The 27510-nt window shown below is 37.2% G+C and overlaps 1 protein-coding gene across 2 annotated transcripts in view; it reads right to left on the bottom strand.

Annotated features, from left to right (window-relative positions):
- The window catches only part of SCAF11 (SR-related CTD associated factor 11), a 109537-nt gene that overhangs the window by 26365 nt on the left and 55662 nt on the right, over nucleotides 1–27510 (bottom strand). For both annotated transcript variants that reach the window (XM_036759624.1, XM_036759625.1), the window contains exons 4-6: nucleotides 14595–14672; nucleotides 11247–11347; nucleotides 10365–10432 (exon numbers count right to left, since the gene is read on the bottom strand). In XM_036759624.1, the coding sequence (XP_036615519.1) occupies nucleotides 10365–10432; nucleotides 11247–11347; nucleotides 14595–14672 (247 nt within the window). The remainder of the gene's footprint in view (nucleotides 1–10364; nucleotides 10433–11246; nucleotides 11348–14594; nucleotides 14673–27510) is intronic.

Here is a 27510-nt window from a genome sequence, read left to right as displayed (position 1 = left end):
ATTAGAGAAATGCAAATCAAAACAACTCTTAGGTACCACATCTATCCTGTTAGATTGGCTAAAATGACAAACAGGAAAATGATAAATGCTGGTGAGGATGTAGGAAAATTGGAACATTGTTACATTGCTGGTGGAGTTGTGAACTGATCCAGCCATTCTGGAGAGCAATTTGGAACTATGCCCAAAGGGCTATAAAAACGTTCATACTCTTTGACCCAGCAATACCACTTCTAGAGTTGTATCCCAAAGAGATCACACAAGTGGGAAAAGGATCCATATGTACAAAAATATTTATAGCAGCTCTTTTTGTAGTAGCAAAGAATTGGAAATCAAGTGGATGCCCATCAATTGGGGAATGGCTGAACAAGTTGTGGTATATGAAGGTGATGGAATACTATTGTGCTATAAGAAATGGGGAAGATACAGACTTCATAATAATCTGGAAAAACCTACATGAGATAATGCTGAGTGAACGGAGCAGAATCAGGAGAACATTATACATAACCACAGATATATGGATTCTGTGATGACTAACCATGATAGACCTCACTCTTCTCAGCAATACAAGGTGCAAAGACAACTCCAAAGTGATCGTGATGGAGAGAACTATCTACCTCCAGAGAAAGAACTATGGAGTCTGAATGCAGAATGAGGCACACTGTATGCTCTCCTTTTCTTTTCCCTTTTTTGTCTTTTGTTTTCGTTTTTTTTTTTTTTGGTTTTGTTTGTTCTTTCTCATGATCCATTCCATTGTTCATAGTTCTTCTTTGCAACTTTACTATTGTGTGGATAAGTTCAGTGCAAAATTCTATGTAGAAGATACATCAGATTCGATGCCATCTTGGGGAGGGAGGGTGGAAGAAAATCTGGAATTCAAAATTGTGTGGAGCTGAGTGCTGTAAACTAAAAATAAAAAATCTTGATTATAAAAAAAAAGACTAGACATCATCTTTCAAGAAATTATCAAGCAAAACTGCCCTGATATTCTAGAGCCAGAAGATAAAAGAGAAATGGAAAGAATCCACCAACTGCTTCTTTAAAAAGATCCAAAAAAGAAAACTCCTAAGAATATTGTCGCCAAATTCCAGAATTCCCAGGTCAAGGAGAAAATACTGTAAGTAGCCAGAAAGAAACAATTCAAGTACTGTGGAAACACAATCAGGATAGCACAAGATCTAGCAGCTTCTACATTAAGGCCAGAAGGGCTTGGAATATGACATTTCAGAGGTCAAAGGAGTTAGGATTAAAACCAAGAATCAGGTACCCAGGAAAACTGAGTGTAATATTCCAAGGAAAAACATAGACTCTCAATAAAATGGAGGACCCTCAAGTTTTGTGGGTGAAAAGACCAGAGCTGAATAGAAAATCTGGCTTTCAAACACAGCAATCAAGAGAAGCATATATACATATGTAGATGTAGATGTAGATGTAGATGTAGATGTAGATGTAGATGTAGATGTAGATGTAGATGTAGATGTAGATGTAGATGTAGATGTAGATGTAGATGTAGATATAGATATAGATATAGATATATCTGGACAGAGAGCACAGGGCGAGTTGAATATGTATGAAGAGGTGATATCTAAAAAAATAAAATAAAACTAAGAGATGAGAAATATATTGACAGAGGGAGAAAGGAGAGACAGAATGTGCTTAATTATCTCACACAAAAGGGCAAGAAAAAGCAGTTCTGTCGAAAGGGAAGAGGGGGCAGGTGAGGGAGAATGATGAATCATACTCTCATTCGATTTGACCTGAGGAGGGAATAACATACACATTCAATCGGGTATCTTACCCCACAGGAAAGTAGGGGGAAGGGATTAAAAAGGGGGGATGATAGAAGGGAGAGCAGATAGGGGGAGGAGGTAATCAAAAGTAAACACTTTTGAAAAGGGATGGGGTCAAGGAAGAAAACTGAATAAACGCGGCCAGGACAGGATGGAGGGAAATATAGTTAGTTTTCCATAACATGAGTTATTGTGGAAGTGCTTTACATAATGCATAATGATACATGTGTGGCATGTTGAATTGCTTGCCTTGTTAGGGAAGGTGGATGGGAAGGGAAGAGGGGAGAGAATCTGAAACTCAAAGTTTTAAAAGCAGATGCTCCAAAAAAAAAGTTCTTTTTGCATGCAACTGAGAAATAAGATATATAGGGAATGTGGCATACAAATCTATTCTGCCTTACAATAAGGGGAAAGGGGATGGTGTTGGGGAGTGGAGTGACAGATGGGAGGGCTGACTGGGGAACGGAGCAATAATATATGCCATCTTGGAGTGGGGGGAAGTTAGAAACGGGAAGAAAATCTGTTAACTCAAAATCTTGCGGAAATCATTGTTGAAAACTAAAATATTAAATAATAAGATAATTGTTAAGAGAAAAAAATCCTCATTTCTGAAATACATAGAGAATTCATTCAAATTTATAGAAATAACAGCCCTTCTCCAATTGGTAAATGAGCAAAGGATGAAGTAATGAAAGCTATCTACAGTCATGTGAAAAAATTATTTACATCACTACTGATTAGAGAAATGTTTATTAAAAATAACTTTAAGTTACCAGATTGGCTAATATGACAGAAAAGGAAAATAACAAATATTGGAAGAGGTATGTGGGAAAATTGAGACACTAATATTCTGCTGGTGAAGTGGCTGATTCAACCATTCTGGACAGCAATTTAGAACTATACCCAAAGGGCTAAAATCATGCATACCCTTTGACCAAGAAAAATCATTACTAGGTCTGTATCCCAAAGAGATAAAAAAGAAAAAAAGGAAAAGGACCTATATGTTCAAAAATATTTATAGCAGCTCTAGTGATAGTAAAGAATTGAAATTCAGGGGATGTCCATCAACTAGGAAATGGCTGAACAAACTGTTGCATGATGAAATACTACTCTGCTATAAAAAATGATGAGTACACTTGCTCTCAGGAAAACCTAGAACATTTTACATAAGCGGAAGAAAACAAAATGAGCAAAGCCAGGAAAACATTGTATACAGCAGCAGCAATACTGTATGATGATCAACTGTGAATGACTTAACTATTCTCATCAACACAATGATTCAAGAAAATTCTAAAGGATTTATGATGAAAAATGCTACCCATCTCCAGAGAAAGAACTGATGGAGGCTGAATGCGATTGAAGCATACTTTTTCCTTACTTTCTTTATTTTTCTTAGGTTTTTTGGCTGTATTTTCTTTCACAACATCACTAACATGGAAATATATTTTGCATGACTGCACATGTATAACCTGTATTATAGTCTGCTGGGGGAGGGGGAGAGGAAAAGAATTTGGAATTCAAATTTTAAAACGAATGTTAAAAATTGTTTTTACATGTAATTAGGGGTAAATTAATTATAAAAATTTTAATGAATGTTAAAAAATAGAAATAAATTTTAAAAAAACAAAATTAATTTTTTTAAAAAGGGAAATAATTTACTTTCTCACATAATAAAGTAGCTCAAGGAGGAGAACAGATGATATGAGTGAATGGTCAGGTGAACAGGCAGCACATAAACCTCAATTTTACAGGACAAAAGAAGGTTGAATAGATTCACATGTATTTGAATACACCCAAGGAGTATGGTGTAGAAAGACAAGAAGGTGACAGACTGGGAGGGGGAGATAAGGATTTAGTGGGAAGATAAAGTTGTTGATAAATAAACAAACAATAAATAAACTCCAAAGTGGGAGGGCGTATCATGAGGAGGAGATTAAAAGGAAAATTCAAAAGAGAAGAAAAGGAAAGAGAAAAGGACAGGTAGTGGAGTAGAAACATTCTGCTTTGCTTAGAAATCACTATTATAAAGCACATTCCTCTTTTACCATCTTTTTCTTTCCAAAGAAGAGCACTGTGGGAAAAGGGGGTGGGGCGACGATATGAGACAGGGAAAGAGGAGAAGGAAGAAAGAGTTTAAGAAGTCCAGATGGAAGAAATATACAACTGGTATCAACAATCATGAATATAAATGAGATGGACTCACCTATAAAATGGAAAGGAGAGAAGAATCCAATATGATGTCCTTTACAAGAAACACACTTCAAACATAATGATTCATAAAGACTTAAAAGGAGGAGCTAGAGGAAAGTCTATTGTTTTTCAGCCAAATTCAAAAAATAGGAATAGTTGAGATTGACTAACATGATAGAAAAGGAAAATGATAAATGCTGGAGGGTGTGTGGAAAAACCGGGTCACTAATACACCATGGATGGAGCTGTGATTTAGTCCAACCATTCTAGAGAACTATTTGGAACTGTGCCCAAAGGGCTTTGACCTAGCAATACTACTACTAGGTCTCTTTCCCAAAGAAATCAAAGACAAGGGAAAAGGACCTATTTGTACAGAAATCTTTCTATCAGCTCTTTTTGTGGTGGCAAAGAATTAGAGATCCAGGCGATGCCCATCAATGAGGGAATGGCTAAACAAGTGGCATAAGATTGTGATAAAATACTACTGTGCTATAAGAGAGCAGGATAGTTTCAGAAAAACTTGAGAAGTTATATGAACTGATGCAAATGAAATGAGGAGAACCAGGAGACCACTGTACACAGTAACAGCAATATTGTAACACTGACCAACTGTAAAAGATTTAGCCCCTCTAATCAAGACAATATTCCAAAAGATCCATGATGAAAAATGCTAATTTATCTCCAGAGAATTGATGAGTGCAGATTGATGCATACTCTTTAAATTTTATTTTTCTTGTTTTTGTGCATGTGGATTTTCTTTTACAACATGGCTAATATGGAAGTATCTTTTATATGACTTCACATGCATAGTTGCTATCATACTGCTTGGCTTCTAAATGGGTGGGGGAAAGGCAGGAAAGACAAAAAAAATTTGGAATTCAAAAATTTTTTAAATAACCAAAAAAAAATTTTACATGTAATTGGGAAATATTTAACAAAATACACAAATTTTATGTGTGTGTGTATATATATATATATATATATATATATATATATATATATATATATATATATATATATGTGTGTGTGTGTACACACACACACACACACACACACATCTGCAAGGCAATCAGGGTTAAGTGATTTGTCCAGGGGCACCCATTAAAAATATTTTTTTTTAAAAAAGGAAAAAAGCAAAAACAAAAAAAAGTAGGAGTAGCAACTAAGATCTCAGATGAAGTAACAGTATAAAGAATATTAAAAGAGATAAACAAAGAAACTTTATCTTATGCTTAAAGGCACTATAGATAATCGAACAACATCAATATTATATGTGTGTGTGTATTTATATATACGAGAACCAAATGGCATAGCATTTAAAAATGAACAGGGAATTAAATGACAAGGCGAAATAGAAAAACCCTAGCAGGCAGCTATCTTTACCTTATTCATCTTTCTCTACTTGCTAAGTCCAACCTAAGTGGCTTTTTACTTTCAAGTTGTACCTCTTCCTAGAATTTTAGATTCATTATTCTACCCACCTTGGGAAACAATTCCAAGTAACCTATATGGGAACTCTTGATCTATAATGAGATAATTATTGTCAAAAAAGGTAATTAGCATCATGTGTAATATAAAAACGAAAGCTTAAAGGGCATAAAACTCTAGTTCTTTAGGACTGAAGAGAGGGAGTAAAATTTAGACAGTGTTTAAAAAAGTCAATAAAAAATGAAAAGATTTTACTCAGTCAAAATTCTTAAAGTTCTATTTTGATAAACGGTATGTTCTGAATAAGTTCACTGTGAAAATTCAGTTTATTACAATTAGTGTCTCTGATAAAGGCCTCCTTTCTAAAATATACAGAGACCTGAGTCAAATTAGCAAGAATACAAGTCATTTCCAATTGATAAATGGTCAAAGGATATGAACAGGCAGTTTTCAGAGGAAAAAATTAAAGATATCTAGTCATATGAAAAAATGTTCTAAATCACTATTGATCAGAGAAATACAAATCAAAACAACTCTTAGGTACCACATCTATCCTGTCAGATTGGCTAACATGACAAAACAGGAAAATTATAAATGCTGGGGAAGATGTGGGAAAACTGGAATACGAATGCATTGCTGGTAGAGTTGTGAACTTAACCAACCATTCTGGAGAGCAATTTGGAACTTTGCCCAAAGGGCTATAAAAATGTGCATACCCTTCGACCTGGCAATTCCACTTCTAGGGCTGTATCCCAAAGAGATCATACAAGTGGGAAAAGGACCAGTATATGCAAAAATATTTACAACAGCTCTTTTTGTGGTGGCAAAGAATTGGAAATAAAGGCGATACCCATCAATTGGGGAATGGGTGAACAAGTTGTGGCATAAGAATGTAATGGAATACTATTGTGCTGTAAGAAACGAGGAGCAGATGGACTTCATAATAACTTGGAATGACTTATATGAACTGACGTTGAGTGAGGCGTGCAGAACCAGGAGAACATTATATACAATTATAGACACACTGTATCTGTAATGACTAACTTTGATAGACTTGGCTCTTTTCAGCAATGCAAGGTAATAAAACAACTCCAAAAGATCATGATGGAAAAGGCGATTCACATCCAGAGAAAGAATTATGGAGTCTGAATGCAGAATGAAGCAACCTATTTGCTCTCTTTTTTGTTGTTGTTGTTTTTGTTTCTGTTTCGCTTCTTCTTTCTCATGATTCATTCCATTGGTCATAATTTTTCTTTACAACATGAATATTGTGAAAATATGTTTAGTGTGAAGGTTTATGTACAACCTATATTGGATTGCATGCCATCTTGGGTGGGGAGAGGAGGGGGAGAGGGGAGGAGAGGGAGTGGGAGAAAATTTGAAACTCAAAAACTTGAGGAATTGAATGTTGTAAACTAAAAATAAATTGAAAAGGGAAAAAAAAAATCAAATGTACAAGTGCAAAAAAAGTCCAAATATATCTTTGTTAATGCAAAGTAATTGTGGCTTATCTGTGTACTAAGCAGAGAGCAGACATTGCTAGAGATATTTAGTACATAACAAAAGTTATTTTGACTTCACAAGACAATTTAATATGAAAAAACATATCTTAAGAACAAAAGCATCTTCAAAACAAACAGCATCAGAAAATGCAAATAGTACCTTAAGTTTAAAAGATTATAGATGACACCAAGTCCAGAAAATTAAGGGAGACAAAAATTACTGGCATCTTTATTTGTCTCCATTTTATAAGATTCATATACTAATAAAAGAGTGGACTGGGAGGGTCCAACCCCTCAAGAACATATAGTCATCTCTGCTTGACAGCGGCCCATCTTGATGCTTGGAGGGGCCTAGCTCCAAAATACTGGAATGGAGCCTGCCCTCCATTTCATATTACTGTATAATGACCGAAATACTAATTATTGGCGAGAATTGAATGGATACTCAAAAGGAATCAATAAGCCAAATTTCTCTTTCTTTCTTGTTGGCCACTAGATACAAGCACTACTTTCTGCGCTCGACAGAGTTGCTGGTGTCGGGGAATAAGTACTCTTCTACCTAGTGGCTGACCCAGGAGCACATGGATTCCCAAGCAAGCCTGTGTCTAAGATAGAGCTGCCTCCTCTTTATTCTTCTTTCCTACTATATATAGCCAAATGGGATCTCAAAAAAAAAAATAAAATAAAACACCTCCCAGAATGGGACGGTCCTTGAGAAATGACTTCTTTCACCTAGCCTAGCAGTGGACTGGTCTGGCAATCAAGATACTGTTGTCAGGCAGTCAGGTGGCACAGGGAATAGAGCACCAGCTCTGAAGTCAGGAGGACCTGATTTCAAATCCAACCTCAGACACTTGGGCAAGTCACTTAATCCCAATTGCCCTGCCTTCCCTCCTCCAAAAAAAAAAAAGATATTGTTGTCATGTAAGCAAAGCAGCAATGTGTGCAAGTTATATCATACCCAGAAATGAACTTGATGATAAGAATATTCATAACTACCTTAAATTTCAAGTTTGAGCCTAATCTCCCCAAAGATTTGTGGATAGTAGAGTTTGCTCCAGTTCAAGGGGGAAAGTTTTGTAGTTTGGTTCTTCATATACTTTTAGAATAAATATCTTTATAAAACTAACTGATGTTAATTGGTCAACTGATATTCTGAAGATATTAGCTGGGTAAAATGATAGTAAGGCGATAATCAGTACTGGGTGATGTCAGAGGCCAGAGTAGAATAGGGAGCCAATATTATTAGAAAGACACCAACAGCCCCTCAGGGGCAGGTACTGAGAAGTTTAAGGTTGATTCTGCTTCATTTTCTTATTGATTCTATTATAATTAATTGATTTTATCCTATAACTACTTAAGTCACAATTCTTTGTTTCTGAACTTAATTTAGAGTTCAGCTGGCTTGTAACAAGTTACATTTAAAAATCCAGCTTTCTTGCCTCAAGGAATTTAACTGACCTTGGAGTTGGGCCTGATATCTTTACTCCACCAAGCTACCCTTCAATGTGGTCTGGTTCACTGTCCAAAAGTCTGGGCTGCTATCTCGCATCTGGACTCAAACAATGAGCACTTCTTAGTTTCATGAGAGAAGAAGGGGGATCATTGCTAGCACCCATTACCAAACTTTCAACCAATGATGTCATACCCTGTGCCTCAGCTCTGTAACCAATCATGTTGTTCTCAATCCCATGATGTCATCTACCCTGTTCTGTTCTTTATTCTGTACTCCCCAAAACCTACATAAGATGAACTGTCCTCTTGCTTGGGATCTTTGGCATAAATGGAGGCAAACTACTGACCCATTTATTGACAGGTAGGCTGCCCAGCTAATAAATGTATCTTGCTGTTAAATTCCAATTGCAACAGTACCTCTAGTATGACCTTGATGGGGAGATATCTGCTACATGGAGACCTGACTTGTCAGTGTAAGAAAAATTTAGAATAAGAGTCCTATAGTATGGTAACCAAGCATAGGTCACAAGTTTAAAACTTGTATGGTCCATTTAGCTTCACCTTGTTTTATGGCCACAAGTAATTCACAATCATTTTCTAAGTACATAATAGATTCAAGGTAAAGTAACTGATAAAGATGCTGCCCCCAGAAGGAAATGATAATCTAGTTGAGAAAGCTAGATATACGCAAGAAAAAAATAAGAAATGCTAAGTGTCTTTACAAATAAGTGGTACAGATAGTAATTCTTTTAAGAATTTGAGCAAAGGAATCACTTCAGGGTAGGCTGGTCAGTTATAGATCCACAAAGGAAGTAAGACTGTGACCAGAATGGCCTTTGTTTTCTTTGGATGGCTCAGTTTATCTCATTGGGCCTTGCTGGGTGCTGGGCCTGCTGCACCTCTTTCGGGGCAGGAAGCCCACAGACCATGCCTGGGAGCAGAGAACTTCCTGTGTGATGATTCATGGGGCTGGCTGAGGGGAGGTGTGAACTCCAGAGCCATGCCCTATTGGGTGTTAACCTAGTCTACAGATGTGAACCTCCCAGGGTCCTAGCGGGAGGGACCAACTCAAGAACCAATCAGCCCTGGTCATTCAGGAGGCGTTTGATGACATCAAAAAACTCTGTAAGAGGGGAGAAGACGGCTTGAAGATTTCTCTTTCCTTTTCCAGTTGGCACGGGAGCAGTGGCGAGCGTGACTCTGGGCCAGCCCTTGCTCTCGGGCTGAGCCCAGATGTTGGTAACTATGAATTGTATTGGGTCTGTTGAATTTGTAATTTGGTTGTGTTTTGTTCTGAAGTTTGGGGTGCTGGTTTTGTTTTCCCCCAAACTAAATGAATGTTCTGAACTTCAGGGTGCTGGCTTTTTCCCCTGAAGTAAGTGAATGAATCTGTGTTTGGTCTGTCTGTTGATGCTTGTCTGTATGCTCCCCTGAACTAACTGAATGCTGAATTAAAGAAAGCTGGTCAACCCCTTCACCGTGCTTTCCTTGTTTAAGCAGATAAAAAGAACCTGTGCTATCCCGGCGTGCTGGCAGCCTCCTGGGTGCATCTTACGCCCCCACAGAAGCTGCTAGCCAGATTGTTAAAACAAAGATCTAAAGTGAGCCTTGAAGAATGGGTTCAATATTGAGGGGAAGAAAAGAGGACATTTTAAGTGGAGGCCATCAGTGTAAGCAAAGGTAATGAAAAAGGTTCATGTAGGATAAAAGAGGAAGGTGATAAGGAAATTTAGATGCATAAGGATCTTGACCATATAACTAAGGAATTTATGGGGAGTTAGTGGGGAGTCACTGAACATTCTGAGCAAGGGAAAGATATGAAAAAAAATTATTATACAAGATGAAAATGAAGTTTTGGAAATATTCATGAGTCAAAACTGGTAAAGAAAAATCAGTTATGAGGCTACTTAAAGAGCCACAGCATAAAATGCATAAGGACCTGAATTAAGAAAACCAAAGCAGGAATGATAAAGCAAGAACAGAACACACAAAAATTACTTACTATGCATTATCTTCGTATCTTTATAAAACTTTGCACTTAACAGATCTCTTTTTACATCGGTTCTTTTTCTGTGAATATCAAGAAAGAAATAAAAACTATGAAAAACTAATAGTTTATTTTTTTCATATTAACTAACTTTCTGTGACAGGATAGCCATGTTGGAAAAATTCTGTGTATTCAGTCTCATTAATGCTCCACATAATACTCAAAATTTAAAATAGTTTTTGATCACAAAAAATGTAAAATAATTAAGTTTCTAAATATCTCTGCTGAAAGAATAGCTTTGTGTTTAAATAACATATTTCAATTTAACCATCAGATTATATAGCACACTAGGGTTTACAATATATAGACAGACAGATGTAGACATATAGATATATACAGTGGAGCCTGTTCAGGAATGCACTCTCATTTCAACTTGAACACAAGAAAAAAGTAATTATGTGCATGGGACATATGAAGAAAATTATATACCAAAGGAGAACATGGAATAGAGTAGCTCACATTGTAGTCCCTAATATAAAAAAGAAAACTTTACTTAAGTAAAATTCAGGACTGATTAGAATAAATGGTATCTAGTCCATTATCACTAAAAGAAAGAAAATGTAGTAGTACTCCCTAAATTTGGGCACAAATATCCCTGTGGAACACCCTCAGTTTATTACCTTGGGTTATCATTATCTTTTGTTGCCAAAGAGATAGAGGATATTTCTACCCACCTGTTAAGGTCATAAGTAATGTGCCTTTAAAATATCAAGGGCTTAAAAACATCTTTCTCTACTCATTGAAGAGATGGGATAATACCTAAACCAAGCTTTTCTGAACAAACTTACTTATGAAACCATGCGAACTTGGTTTTTATTTCTGGAATTTATCACTGACCTCATCCAACTTTTAATATATACGGAACAGGAATCCTGTTTCTTAAAGGAGCATTCATTTTTCTTATCATCTGTTACTTTTAATTGTCTCTCTACTTGAACCTATAAAGAAAACCAAATTCATAGCATTAGAATTCAACACGATAAAAAAAAATTGCTAACGTTGTCTATCCCAAAATGATAAGAGACACGAGAACTAGTGTTTTCATTGAAAAAAGTTGTCCAAATATTGACTTTTAATGATATGATTTGTATATTAAAAGTCAGGAGATACGAATAGGTTTTAGAGGATTCAGTCATTGTCCCTATATGAAATATGCTTTTGGAACATGAGTTACCAATCTAAAAATGGAAAATATTTGGCTTAAGTACTTAGAAAAATGTCTTTGATGTCTTTGAAAGACTGATTATTTGTGCTAAGATAGCTTTAGCAATATCATATGACCTAAAGGAATATAAAACCTCTACCAAACTAATCACATTTCAATTTTTATTTCAAACCCAGGGTTAAACCAATATGTACGAGTGACCTGTTAAATAAAGAAAAAATATTAATATTTTTACCTTTAATTTGATAAGATCATTAATTTGCATTTACGCTTGCAATTTAAGTGTTTAAGGAAGTCTCCACTCCCTTTTATCAAGACATTTCTCAACTTACACACATCCAAATTATGGACATCAAATATAAATGAGAAGACATTAGCACATTGTCTCCCTGGCCCCCAGAACATTAGTGACAGCAAATATTGTAAACCATCCATCTAGTACAGGAGTTCTTAAGCTTTTTTATGTCATGGAACCCTTTGGCCATCTGGTGAAACCTATGGACCCCTTCTCTGAATAAAGTTTTAAAATAAATGAATGTATACTAATACAAAGAAAATCAACCATAATTAGTTATCAAAATATATTTTTTTAAAAGTTCAGATGCCCTATGTCAAGAACTCCTGAACGACTATTCTTTAATAAACCATACTAAAGAGTTTCTAATGGTCAGATGACACTCTATACTTCCTTTTTCAAACACTGCCATCAAGATCTACCTTCCTTTGGAGAAGAGAAGGAGAGGGAGAGGATAAGTTGAGTTACCCAAGTGGCTGAGTGCCCATTCAGGGAGCTTGGACTACTCAGAGAGTAGCTGTGCAAGGACACAGAAGAAGAGTGCTGTTTATCAGTAGCAATAAAAACTATGATGAGACTAGGACAACTGATGGATTTAAATGTGAACAAATTAGTTGTTAAATTGGTTCTCTATGACTAAGGGATTATTTCTGTGGTATGTGATATTTGAGTTGAGGCATTTATTTCCCTCTGGATGAGAGTACACTTTTTCCTGCAGGTATATCCTCTTTACCTCAACTCAAAGGCAGATCAAGATCAGGCCAAAAAGCTACCTACAGAAGTCAATATGTAAGACTGAATTTATTTTATTCATGTTCTAACTGACCACATGTTACACAACCTATCCATCACAGGAGCCCCTACCTGCAAATAGGAACTTATCCTTGAATGCATCAGGAGACAGAAGAAACAAAGAGCTTCATATGCATTCACAAGAAATTATGTCAATCTTTGGGATTCTCTGATGATTAGAAACTGTCAAGAGTCACATACTTAATGAGCAAAGAAAAAAGTCATAAATCAGACCTATTTGATGCTGCTGCTCCCCAAACTAAAACAAAAGGTCAGATCATATAAAATGAAGCAACACCTCTTTTCCCCATTGTGTCTAATGTATTGTTCTTCAACTGCATTGATTTCTGATTTGTTTTCAAATCTTAACCAAGATTTATTTTATGTGTCTGTACACACAGAAGTATTTATGCCCTATACATGTACAAAAATTAGTAAAAATGGTATGGGTGATAGCTTTTGATCCATGAGTAAATTGGATTTAAGTGAGGCAGAGCTGCACGAAATTGTTGGCCTCACTCTCTCCTCCAGGGTTATCACAGTCTAGTTGCACTATCGGTGATGACTCAAGATACACTGGATGACCTTGATGTCTTTGATGTCTAACCAAGCTCTAAATGCTCCACAGCACCTGCTTCAGCTGCCTTCATGACCATGGTAATGGACTGCCCTCAGCCAACCATTCCATCAAAGAAGTCTTCACATGCTTGGGGTAGACACCTCCCTAACTCACCAATGGGTTTGAGACCCCTTGGTTACCCCCTCAACCTGGTTTAGCCTATCTGCCGAAACAGTTTACTGGGGTATGGCCGCTGCGCATGCTACAGCTTCTTGGAGCCACAGGTGAGAGTGGAACACTAAAGTTGGAAAGCAGCCCTGAAAAGGGCTCAGCAACCTTCACGCCAGAGGTACTAGTTTTCCCTGAACGCACCCTACACCCTCTATGTGCAAGAATATGAATTTCTTGGGGGAGTGTGAGGGAGATGGTTGATCTGAAGGCAGAAATAAATAGTAGACATTTGTTAAAATATTAAAATAAAGGAAAATAAAATAAAGTATTACTAAATAGGCTCTGTGCTAAACACAGAAAGTGTTGATGGATAAATTGAAGCTGATTGAATACTGCCATCTAGCACATTGCCTGGCACATAAGTGGATACTAAATAAATACTATTTTATCATTATTATTAGGATTATTTCTTACACTTACAGCTTTTTATGGTTATTTCAGTCTTATACTATAAACAAAGAGAACAACAGCTCAGTTTCTGGCACACCGTACATACTGAAATGTTTACTGATTAAAGTATACTTTAGTTAAAGTTCATTTTTACTACTAAAAATACCTTGAACATTGGAGACTCTTGATGTTATAATGCACTGAATGAAATGTGGTTACAATTTACATTATAGTTTTTGTGAATAGACTAGAAATCAAAACATTATTTATAACATTGTTTCCATGAGGAAATGCATGCCAAGTTACTGTCAGAGCCACCCTTTCAGCAGCAGGGGAAAAAATGACAGCAATATCTTCTAGCTTGCTTCCACTGAATTCATTTCAGCTAAAGTTTGCTAAAGTTATAAAATGTTAATTAAATGTATTCAAACTTAAGAAAATAAAATGAATCTCCCTATGAGAAAACTAGGTGGAAGAGTAGATTGTAATGCTGGATCTGGACACACAGAAAATCTCGAACTAAAGCCTCAGAAATTAAACTTCTGACTCAAACTAGTTTCTTCATCTGTAAAATGGGAATAATAACAGCACCTACTTCCCATAGTATCTGTGAGGATAAAATAAGATCAAAGAACTTTACAAACCCTAAGTACTATATAAATGCCAGGCTACAATTAAGACTACTCTGTTTGGAATAAAATATACATATGTACATATCGCGTGCGCACAACATACATGTATTCTCAAACTTACCTTAACACAACCTTCCAATACGCTGAATTTACATACTGCCTGAAAAGGTTTTCGATCAATTGGACATGAAGGAAGAGTCTGAAATGGAATTTTTAGCAAATTAAAATTTTTACATTTTTTTAACTCTCTTAGAATTAAGTTTCCTACAAAAAAAGGAAATGAAACATTGTTTTCCTTCGCATATCATCAATTTGAAATCTATTATTAGCTTCATTTCCTGCTGATAATGTGGTAAAAAATGTGGCACGATGTATAACCACTTTTGATACATACAAATCTATCAACTACACAGTGCTCCAAACAACTCTTTAAGACTTTAAATTACAGTAAAGTTGCTGACCTGAGGGAGTTTCCTCACAGGGAACTCACTGTAACTAATAAAATCCCAAGTCTGGACCCAAAAGAATTTTTTTTAAAGATCTCTTTGGTTGATAAGGAGCAAAAGTTAAGTTTCCACTCTGTGAACTGAACCATGGGACACTGACCTAGGCATCAAAACTATGACTCTGGTAAATCATTTCAGCGTTTGGGGCCTTAGTTTCCTCATTAGCAAAATGAGGTTAGGCTAGATGACCACTTAAGAATGAACCTTCCAGCTCTACAATTCTATCACACAGTCTATGACAAAACACTATAAAGAAAATGTTCAGCAGGAGATAATATATATGTACGTATATCTGTGTGGCATGTCTGTATGTGTGTATATATTACACATAAACACACACATATATATGCATATATCCTACTTAATTTCCTGATGTCTTTTATTTTCCATCATTTGTGTGTGTGTGTGTATGTATGTATGTATGTATGTACATATGCATATTAAGCTGGCCCTAACCCCCCTTGTGGTTGACATGTAACTTCACAGGCATAGCAAAATCCCAGTCAGTAAACTCCTTCCATCAATGGAGATAGGCAACCAAATCTTTATAAAGTCCCACAGTAACCTAAAGTACTGAGTAATTATTTAATTTGCCTATGTACATTCAGATACATAGTGTCTGTCAAAAGTCAGGACTTGAACACCAACCATCTAGATACTATGCTACACTGCCTCTCATTTGCTTTAAAAAGATTAAATTTTATTCAAAGGAACCTGAGAAGGAATCCAAAAAAAAACTAGATTCAAGACAGCATACAAAACAGTATTTTTCTGAATAAATATACTTTACTTACAATTTGATAAAATTATTTTCAGTAATATGGTAAAAATTCTTCAAGAATTTATTCAATGTGTGTGCTCCCTCCATCATTACAACCTTTTTACAACTAAGTAGCTGATTTTCTAAAGCTACAGTAATCCCAAAATTTATGACTTCAGTAAACCTGATAACTAACTCCCTCTCCCCACTAAAACTTCTTTGGCCTGGGGCGGAGCCAAGATGGCGGCTAGAAAGCAGGGATTTGCATGAGCTCCCCTCCAGGTCCTTCCAAAAACCTATAAAAATGGCTCAGAACAAATTCTAGAACTGCAGAACCCACAAAATAGTAGAGAGAAGCAGGGATCCAGCCCAGGACAGCCTGGATGGTCGCTGGATGAGGTCTATCGCGCATGGAGGGGAGGAGAGCGGAGCCCAGCGGGCAGCAGCAGGGCTAACTGGACAAGGAGCCAGGCAGAACAGGCCCTAGCACCCTGAATCAGTAAGCTGTGGCTGTTACCAGACTTCTCAACTCACAAACACCAAAGACAACAGAGAAGGTTAGTGGTAAAAGCTGCGGAGGAAAGAGTGAAAGTCCCCATTCGGCCACCGCCCCAGGGAAGCGGGGGTGGTGCAGCTACAGAACTACAGCTGCAGTTGCTTCCTGCCCCAGGCCCACCTGGTGGGAGGAATTAAGTGGCAGATTAGAGCAGGAGTGCAGAGCCTGCTTAAGATTTTCCTCAGGTCTGGACTGGTGGTATTTGGGGAAGGAGGAGTGCTGGTGTGGCAGAGCTGGCTGTATAAAAATAGCACTGAAATCAACAGCGCATCCCCTCAAGCTTGGAACAAAATATTCTTTACTCTACAAGCAGCCATACCCTGCTGAAAAACTCAAGGGTCAAGTAAGTTGACTGGGAACATGGCGAGGCAGCGAAAACGCACTCAGATTCAGTTTCAGACTTTGGAATCTTTCTTTGGTGACAAAGAAGACCAAAACATACAGACAGAAGAAGGCAATAAAGTCAAAGAGCCTACATCAAAAGCCTCCAAGAAAAACATGAACTGCTCTCAGGCCACGGAAGAGCTCAAAAAGGAGTTGGAAAAGGAAGTTAGAGAAGTAGAGGAAAAATTGGGAAGAGAAATGAGAAGGATGCGAGAAAACCATGAAAAACAAGTCAATGACTTGCTAAAGGAGACCCAAAAAAATACTGAAAAATATACTGAAGAAAACAACACCTTAAAAAATAGACTAACTCAAATGGCAAAAGAGCTCCAAAAAGCCAATGAGGAGAAGAATGCCTTGAAAGGCAGAATTAGCCAAATGGAAAAGGAGGTCCAAAAGACCACTGAAGAAAATACTACCTTAAAAATGAGACTGGAGCAAGTGGAAGCTAGTGACTTGATGAGAAATGAAGTTATTATAAAACAGAACCAAAGGAATGAAAAAATGGAAGATAACATGAAATATCTCATTGGAAAAACCACTGACCTGGAAAATAGATCCAGGAGAGATAATTTAAAAATTATTGGACTACCTGAAAGCCATGATCAAAAAAAGAGCCTAGATATCATCTTCCAAGAAATTGTCAAGAAGAACTGCCCTGATATTCTGGAGCCAGAAGGCAAAATATAAATTGAAAGAATCCACAGATCGCCTCCTAAAAAAGATCCCCCCCAAAAAAACTCCTAGCAATATTGTTGCCAAATTCCAGAGCTCCCAGGTCAAGGAGAAAATACTGCAAGCAGCCAGAAAGAAACAATTTGAGTATTGTGGAAAAACAATCAGGATACACAGGATCTAGCAGCTTCCACATTAAGGGACCGAAGGGCGTGTAATATGGTATTCCGGAGGTCAATGGAGCTAGGATTAAAACCAAGAATCACCTACCCAGCAAAACTGAGTATCATGCTCCAAGGCAAAATATGGACTTTCAACAAAATAGAGGACTTTCAAGCTTTCTCAGTGAAAAGACCAGAGCTGAATAGAAAATCTGACTTTCAAACACAAGAATCGAGAGAAGCATGAAAAGGTAAACAAGAAAGAGAAATCATAAGGGATGTACTGAAGTTGAACTGTTTTGTTTACATTCCTACATGGAAAGATGATGTGTATGATTCATGAGACCTCAGTAACATAGCAGCTGAAAGGAATATGCATATATAGATATATATATATGTGTATGTATATATACACGTGTGTGTCTACGTATGTGTAGGTGTGTGTGCGTGTGTGTATGTATCTATATATATGCATATATAGATACATATATATATATATATACAGAGAGAGAGAGAGAGAGAGAGAGACAGAGACAGAGAGAGACAGAGGCAGAGGGGCATAGGGTGAGCTGAATATGAAGGGATGATATCTAAAAAAGTAAAATCAAATTAAGGGATAAGAGAGGAATATATTGAGAGAGGGAGAAAGGGAGAGATAGAATGGAATAAATTATTTCACATAAAAGTGGCAAGAAAAAGCAGTTCTGTAGGAAGGGAAGAGGGGGCAGGTGAGGAGGAGGAATGAGTAAATCTTGCTCTCATCGGATTTGACCTGAGGAGGGAATACCATACACACTCAATTGGGTATCTTACCCCACAGGAAAGAAGGAGGAAGAAGATAAAAAAGGGGAGACGATAAAAGGGAGGGCAGACGGGGAGGAGGTAATCAAAAACAAACACTTTGAAAAAGTGACAGGGTCAAGGGAGAAAATTGAATAAAGGGGGATAGGTTAGGAAGGAGCAAAACATAGTTAATCTTTGACAACATGAGTATTGTGGAAGGGTTTTACATAATGATACACATGTGGCCTATGTTGAATTGCTTGCCTTCTTAGGGAGGGTGGGCAGGGAGGGAAGAGGGGAGAGAATTTGGAATTGAAAGTTTTAAAAACAGACATTTAAAAACAAAAAAAAAGTTTTTGCATGCAACTAGGAAATAAGATACACAGGAAATGCGGTGTAGAAATTTATCTTGCCCTACAAGAGAAGAAGGGAATGGGGGATGGGAGGGGAGTGGGGTGACAGAAGAGAGGGCTGACTGGGGAACGGGGCAACCAGAATATACGCCATCTTGGAGTGGGCGGGAGGGTAGAAATGGGGAGAAAATTCGTAATTCAAACTCTTGTGAAAATCAATGCTGAAAACTAAATATATTAAATAAATTAATTTTTAAAAAGTGGAAGATATCAAAAAAAAAAAAAAAACTTCTTTGGCCTAACATTCAAGGTCCACATAAAGGTAAGGCTGAAATATTATACACATATATCATAATCTATATTACACACATATACTTATAGTCATATATGGATAGAGAAAGAGAGAGAGAGAGAGCATAACACCAGGTTTTGAACTGAATTTGGAAGTAAATAAAAAATGTGAAGGCAGTGGTGAAGAGGGAGAACATTTCACGCATTATGTTAGTGCCAATGCATGAAGATGGGAGATGGTGAATAGTGTGTGTCAGAACCAGCAACCAGGGCTTTATTGCTAGATCTTAGTATATGTGGAGGGCAGTCAAATGTTAGAAGAGTAGGATGTGGGAAGGGACCAGGTTGAGAAGGGCCTTAGATGATAAACAGAGGATTTTATATTTGATTCTAGATATTAAAGAAGCCACTGGGATTTACAGAGTAGAGAGTGATAAAATGAGACATTTTTTAGGAAAATCACCAAAGTAGCTCTGTGAAAGGATTGGAGTAGGAAAAGAAATGTGAGACAGATAACAATGAGAAGGCTTTTGCAATAATCCAGCCAAAAAGAAAGGAGGGTGGGAACTAGGAGACATGTAGGAGATAAAATAGGAAATGATAAAATGGCAACTGATTGGATATGGGGTTTATGAGAGTAAAGAGTAAACGACAACACCAAGGTTGTTAACATGGGTGACTGTGAAGATGGTAGTTCTCTTAGCAGCAATACAGGAAAAGAATGGAATCAAAACAGCAGAGTAAAAGGAAGCAGTACAACTCAGTACTCCATTAAAGCTCCTCCAATAAAGATCTAAAGAATAAACTAGACCAAATTCTGATCAGAAAATACAAAGGAAATATCACAGTGAGTCACTTTTCCAGCCTAGGGTGGCTGAAGGAGATGAAGAAAAGTGCATAGAAGAATCTAGCACTCAGGGACCCAAAGAGGGCAGAAAGGATAAAGGCAAAGAGAGATCCTAGGGAAACCATATACTAGCACAGGGTGCAAGAACAAGTGCCATGTGGCAGCTCTGTAGTTTATTACCCATTTCTAGGTCACAGGTCCAGTGCAGAGAGAAGCAGGCAGAAGTGTGGGCCCTGGTTGTGTATGGAGAAAGGAAAAAGTTCTGGAAGCAACAGTAGCTGTATGGTTCTAATTACAGGAAGTGACTCAAGTTCCTCCAGTCCCACATGGAATCTTGCAGTGGAATAACCCAGGCAAAAGTCCCAGAGGAAAGGGAAGCCCGATATCAGTCACTCTGAACCTATAGTCTCACAGTAGGATAACAGTGGAGGATTCCAACAGCAATCTACTGAAACTGAATAGCAGGAACAAGTCGTTAAACCCAAATATGGGTCAGAAAATTGCAAAGTTCATACCAGGAGGACAACAAAAACATTTCACCATGGATGACATGACTTTGGGAGCACTGCAAGCCTTACAGGCCCCAGGCCTGAGTTGTGAAAGCAGCAGCAGCAAGACAAAAGAAGATATAAACTCAAATTAGCTATCCCACTAGAAATGGACAGAGTTCAGTAATAACATAAAAATCTAAAGTCAAGAATTAGGCTGGAAGAATGATCAAATAAAAATGAACCCCACCATAAAGAACTACCCATCTCCCTTCTATATTACAACAAGGTACTGTAAACAACCCATAAAAGAAAAAAAAAATTCAGACTTCTTATCTGATATGAAAGGAGGACCAAAAATTTAACACAGATTTTCCAGAGCAAGGCGGGACCATGCCACAAACAGCCTGCAATGTGGAAGGGATAACTGTATTGTGGCAAAGGGAAGGTTAAGACATAAAACCAGAAGAGAACGACTGCAAAACATCTACAAGCAAAGTCTCAAAGGAAAATGCAGCTTATACACAAGTCTAACAAGAATTTTAGAAGAGTTAAAACAGGAATTGGAAAGAAAGAGGGCTAAATAGTGATTGAAAAACTAGATGAGAACAGTAGAGGAAAAAGTGCAAAAAGAAGTGAGAGTTAGGGAAGAAATAAATGAAAAGTAATTTAGGAGCTTGAAAAAAGAGGTATAAATCCTTACTCAAGAAAATAATTCCTGGAAAATTAGAATTGGCCAAATAGAAGCTAAATGGAAGAGGGGGATGGTATGGGGGGGGCAGTGTAGGATTCGAAATAAGGACCATCTCCTAAGAAAAACAACTGACCTGGAAAACAGATTGAGAGATAATGTAAGAATCAATTAGATTATCTGAAAGCCACAAACAAAAAGAGCCAAGATATCATACTTGAAGAAATCATAAAAGAAAACTGTGTAGAAACTGAAAGAATCTACCAATCACCTCCTGAAAGAAATGACAAAAATGAAAATTCCCAGGATTACAGCTAAAATCCAGAGCTGGCAGGTCAAAAAAGAAATATTGAAAGAGGCTAGAAAGAATTTAAGTGCAAAAGAGCCACAATCAGGATCACCTAAGATTTAGCAGCCACCATTAAAAGGAGAAGGGAGCTTGGTATACAAATAGTTTACACTTTATACAAATTAGACTCCCTGGCAGGTGGGTGGCAGAACCCTGCATGGGCTCAGGCTCTGACTCCCAACAGGTGGAACAAAAGCAGAGCCAGTGTACCCCCTCACTAGGGACCCTCTGCTCTAGGCATTGAAACCACTCTGACTGTGGGAACCCCAAGCAATTCAGCCATACCAGTTGTAGAAATGGCACAGCTGCATAGGAGGCAGAACCCCACGAGGGGAGGGGAGGTCAGCAGAATAGTGTGAATTAAGTAAGAACCAGCTATATTTCAAAACAGTGGTGAAAAACTCAAACAGAAACAAAGCCTTAAGGGGTACATATTTTTATCTCAGTGGGGACCCACTCAGAAGTTTTGTAGGCTACTTGGCCTATAGACATAAGTTTTAAGTCTCTGCTGCAGAATTTCACCCTCTCATCAGAACTGGTCAATGGAAGGAGGAGTAAATACATACAGACAGAGTTGTGTACAAAAATGAAACTTACCAACAGGGAATAGGAGGAAAAGGAATTCAGGCAAAAGCAATAATCAGAGGAAGGTTAGATTAGGAGAAAAACTAGACAGAAGCGAAATAAAGAAGGATCTTAAAGAAGGATTAGGGAAAAAGAGATGGTTAAGTATAAATTTAGGTATAAAATGGAAGAGGACAGGAAAATGAATTAGAAATCAGCATCCAATAAAAAGTTATCTACACGAAACATACCTGAACTAGATTCACACGAATGGGATTTTTTGTTTGTTTGTTTTTAAAGAGAGAAAAATGAACATACAGTCAGGCACAGAAATTTATCTTACCCACTAGGAAAATAGGGAAAGGCATTAAGAGCAAAAAGAGAAGGGAGGGGAAATAGGAAGGAAAGAGAGTACATTAAAGGAGACCGTATTCAGACATACAACAGACTTCTGAAGAGGAGATAGGATAAAAAAAAAGAGAATAAAAAGCTTAAGAAATTAGGATGGAGTGAAATAAACAACTCACTCATCACTGCAAATGCGAATGAGAGGAACTCACTCACAAACCAGAAGACGACAACAGAATTGATTAGAAACCAGAATCCAAGAATATGTTGTTTAGAAGAAACACACTTAAAACAGAAAGACACACAAAGAATATTTAAAATAAGAGATTGATGTATGATCTATTATTTTTTAGCTGAAGTTAAAAGAAATGGAGAGGTAGCAATTATGCAAAAGGAAAACAGATTTAGTTAAAAGAGAAAAATAGGGAAACAGAAAGCTAGGTGCTACAGTGGATAGATGGCAGGGCCTAGAGTCAGGAAAATCTGATTTCAAATCCAGCCCCAGGAATTTACTAGCTACATGACCCTGGGCAATTCACTTAACCCTATCTGCCTCTGTTTCCCATCTGTAAAATGAGCTGGAGAAGGAAATGGCAAACCACTCCAGTATCTGTGCCACAAAAACCCCAAAAGGGGTGACAAAGAGTGAAACATGACTGCAACAACTGAACAACAAATAAACAATATATTCCTAAAAGGTACCACAGGCAATGAATGAATACCAACACTGAATATATTTGTACCCAATGGCATAGCATCAAAATTCTTGAAGAAGTTAAATGAATTACAGGAGGAAAAGGTAAAACTATACTAGTGAGGGACATTACAGGACTAGGCAACTACTGTTGTTCAGTTGTAATTTTAGTCATAAAATAAAATAGATGTTAAGAAAATGAGTAGAATTTTAGAAAAGTTAGATATGCACAGCCGTGCTGTGACTGATTTTGATAGAATTAGCCCTTCTCAGCAATGTAAGGACATAAAACAATTCCAAAGGACTCATGATGGAAAATGCTATCCAGAGAAAGAACTATGGAGCCCGAATGCAGAGGGAAGCAGACTATTTTCCTTTTTTGTTTATTTATTTTTGTTTTTGTTTTGTTTTGTTTTTTTCTTTCTCATGGTTTCTGCCATTCATTATAGTTCTTCTATACAACCTGATGATTGTGAAAATATGTTTAATAGGAAATGTATATGGAGAGCCTATATCAGATTGCAGGGCCTCTTGGAGAGAGAGTGGAGGTAGGGGGAGAAAATTTAAAACTTATGGAAGTGAACGTTGAAAACTAAAAATAAATAAACTGATTTTTAAAAACCCTAAATAAATAAATTAGAAATGATAGATCTCTGGAGAATACTGAAAGAGAAGAGAAAGGCGTATACTGATTTTGCAACTTTGCATGGCATGTTCATAAAAATAAGCCTTGCATTAGAGCATTAAAAACCCCAAAAGCAAATGCAGAAAGGCAAAAATAGAAAATTCATTTAATTCCTGAGCAGGAAATAAAATGAAAATTAAATAAAAATTACATGTAACAAAGGACTTTTGAAGCAAAGATTAAAACTTAATTGGAAATTAAATAAGCTAATTCTAAAGAATAAGTGAGTAAAAGAACAAATCATTTAAAAATGATTAATTTCATTAAAGATAATAACAACAATAAGGCAACATACCAAAATTTGGGGGATGCAGCCAAAATAGTACTTAAGGGAAAATTTACATCTATAAATGCTTACATCGATAAAAGAAATTAAGAGCAGAACAACTCATGCATTCAATTAAAAAGCTAGAAAAAGAACAAATTAAAAACCTCCAGTTAAACATCAAAATAAAAGACTCATAAAATTAAAAGTAAAAAATAAAACAATGAACTAATAAATAAAACTGGAAACTGGATTTACGAGGTGAAAAAATAGATAAATCACTGGCTAATTTAATGAAAAATAAAAAAAACCAAATTGTAATTATCAAAAATGGAAAGGGTAAATACACCACCAATAAAGATGAAATTAAATTATTATCATTAGGAGCTATATCGCCCAAGGACATTACAATAAAACTGTTAGAAAAAATAAAAGAACTACTAGATTTTAAAATTTTTGTCACAGCATTTTGATAAAAACTTACAGATAAACTTTTGAGGGGTACTAGAAACTCAAAGGAATGATCAGAGAAATCATTCAAATATCTAACAGAATAATTTTTTTTTAAAGTATCAGCCAAATAGCCCTCCTAGGCAAATTTACAAATAGGTTTAAAAAAATAAATCCATGGAGGGGGTGGAGTCAAAATGGCAGAGTAAAAGCGGGGACTGCCTTGAGCTCTCTTCCAAACCCCTCCAAATACCTGTAAAAAATGACTCTAAACAAATTCTAGTGCAGCAGAACCCACAAAATGAGAGAATTAAACAAATTTCCAGCCCAAGACAACTTGGAAAGTCGAGAGGAAAGGTCTATTCCACCAGTCTGACAGAAGAGCACAGTCCAGTGTGGGCCACGCTGGCACAGATGGGGCCAGAACAGGCCTTGAGGGACTGAATCACTGGCAGCTGTGGTAGTATCCAGACTTATCAACCCACAAACATCACAGACAACTTAGAAAGTCAATAGGAAAAGTCTGTGAGACCTGGGTGAGAGAGGAGCAAGGTCTGGCCAGCCCCACAGAGGCTGTGGCTGCTTCCAGTGGTCTCAGGCCTCAGACAGTGGCGGGGGGGCAGAATCCAGTGGCTGATCAGAGGTGTATTGCAGGGATCTCTTTGGTGGCGCTGAGGCAGGATTCTCTTGCTTTGCCTGTGCTTGGAGCTAGGTCACAGCCGTGGATGGTGGTAGCGGGGCAGCTTGTGGCAGCAGCAGCGAAGAGGGAATCCTCCTCACAGTTCCAAGGCAGAAAAGAGTGCTTATGGTCATTCAGACCAGAACACAGACCAGGAGAGGAATAAACACCTCTCCTTTCATCATACCATCTTGGAAGAACTGAAAATTTACAGGTCCTTAGAAATATCTCTGAAAACAGCTACACAAAACCCTTGAAGCTTGAGACAGTACACCCTCCACACTGGAAGCACAGCTTGATCTTAACAAAGAGCTAAAAAGTTGTATAATTGGCTGGAAAAAAATGAAAGAACAGCGGGGGGGAGGGGGGAATCAGACTATAGAATCTTATTTTGATGACAAGGAAGATCAAAACATACAAGCAGAAAAAGACAACAAAGTCAAAGCTCCTACATCTAAAGCCACCAATAAAAATATGAATTGGTTACAGGCCAAGGAAGAGTTCAAAAAGAAACTTAAAATCAAGTAAGTAGAGGAAAAACTGGGAAGAGAAATGAGATGCAAAAAAATCATGAAAAACAAGTCAACAACTTGCTAAGAGACACAACAGAATGCTGAAGAAAATAACACCTTAAAAAATAGACTAATGGCAAAAGAGGAGCCAATGGGGAGAATGCCTTAAAAAGCAGAATCTAAAAAAAAAAAGTCAAAAGGAAAAGGAGTTCAAAAGCTCACTGAAGAAAATAATTCTTTAAAAATTAGAATGGAGCAAATAGAAGCTAAAGACAATGTAAAATATCTCATTGGAAAAACACTAACCTGGACAACAGATCCAGGAGAGATAATTTTAAAGTTATTGGAATATCTGAAAAGCCATTATCAAAAAGAGCCAAAGAACCACCTACCCAGCAAAACTGAGTATAATATTTTAGGGGGGGAAAATAGACATTCAGTGAAAGAGGACTTTCTAGCATTCTTGACGGAAAGACCAGAGCTGAATGGATAATCTGAATTTCAAATACAAGAATCAAGAGAAGCATAAAAAGGTAACAGGAAAGAGAAATCATAAGTTGAACTGTTTACATTCCTACATGGAAAGATGGTATTTGTAACTCATGAAACCTTTCTCAGCATTAGGGTAGTTGGAGGGGAAAAAAAATACACACACACACACACAGGGCACAGGGTGACTTGAATATGAAGGGATAATACCTAAAAAATAAAATTAAGGGGTAAGAGAGGAATGTACTGGGAGAAGGAGAAAGGAAAAGGTACAGTAGGGTAAATTATCTCACATAAAAGAGGCAAGAAGAAGCTTTTACAGTGGAGAGGGAAGAGAGGGGAGTTCAGAGAGAATGAGTGAACCTTACTCTCATCTGATTTGGCTTAAAGAGGCAATAACATTCACACTGAATTGGGTATGGAAATCTATCTTACCCTATCGGAAAGCAGGGGGGAAGTGACTAAGAGAGGGGTAGATGATAGAAGGGAGGGCAAATGGGAGGAGGGGGTAGTCAGAAACAAACACTTTTGAGGAAGGACAATATCAAATGAGAGAAGAGAGTAAATGAGGGGTGGGATAGGATGAAAGGAAATATAGTTAGCCTTTCACAACATGACTGTCATGGAAGTATTTTGCATGACTACACATGTGTACCCTATATCTACATGCTTGCTTTCTCAATGAAGGTGGTTGGGGAGGGAGGAAGAGAGAGAACATGGAACTCAAAGTTTTTAAAACAAATATTAAAAATTGTTTTTACATGCAATTGGGAAAAAAGATATACAGGCAATGGGGTATAGAAATCTACCTTGCCCTATAGGAAAATAGAAGGTAAAGGGATAAGGGGTGTGTGTGTGGTGGTGGCAGGGCAGCGGGGAGGGTGACAGGAAGGAGGGCAAATTGAGGGAAGAGGTAATCAGAATGCATGCTCTCTTGGGGTGGGGGTGGGGAGAGACGGGGAGAAAAAATTTTGAATTAAAAATCTTGGGGAACTGAATGCTGAAAATTAAAAATTAATTACTTAATTTTTGAAAAGGGAAAAAATGCATGAACTATAGGGAACCTTACAATATTTCCAGAGACTCCTCTATAATTATTTAGCAAAATTAAAGGAAAACACTAATCAATAGGTGCCAGTGCTGTTAAGATTCCACTATCAGAGGAGGGAAGGAGGGAATAAGAAAGCACTTTACAAGTATTTTCTCATTTAGTCACCACAGTAACTCTGAGGTGTTATTAACCTCAATTAACCTCATTTTACAGTTGAGGAAACTGAGGCAAAGAAAGGTTAAGTGACTTGCCCCTGGTCACACAGCTAATACGTGTCTGAGGCCAAATTTGAACTCAAGTCTTCCCAAGTTGAGGCCCAGTGCTCTTGCCACTACGTCATCTAGATACCTATCAAAAAGATTTTTAAAGTTGAAGTTTTTTCTTATGGATAGTATCTACAGAAAATAATTATTTTTCAAAACTTTTTAGTTTTTCTGTATGGGTTTTAATTTTAAT

This window comes from Trichosurus vulpecula, chromosome 5 (genome assembly GCF_011100635.1).
Source record: "Trichosurus vulpecula isolate mTriVul1 chromosome 5, mTriVul1.pri, whole genome shotgun sequence".
Lineage (NCBI taxonomy): Eukaryota > Metazoa > Chordata > Mammalia > Diprotodontia > Phalangeridae > Trichosurus > Trichosurus vulpecula.
The sequence above is the reverse complement of the archived record's forward strand: the minus strand, read 5'-3'. Positions and strand labels throughout refer to the sequence as shown.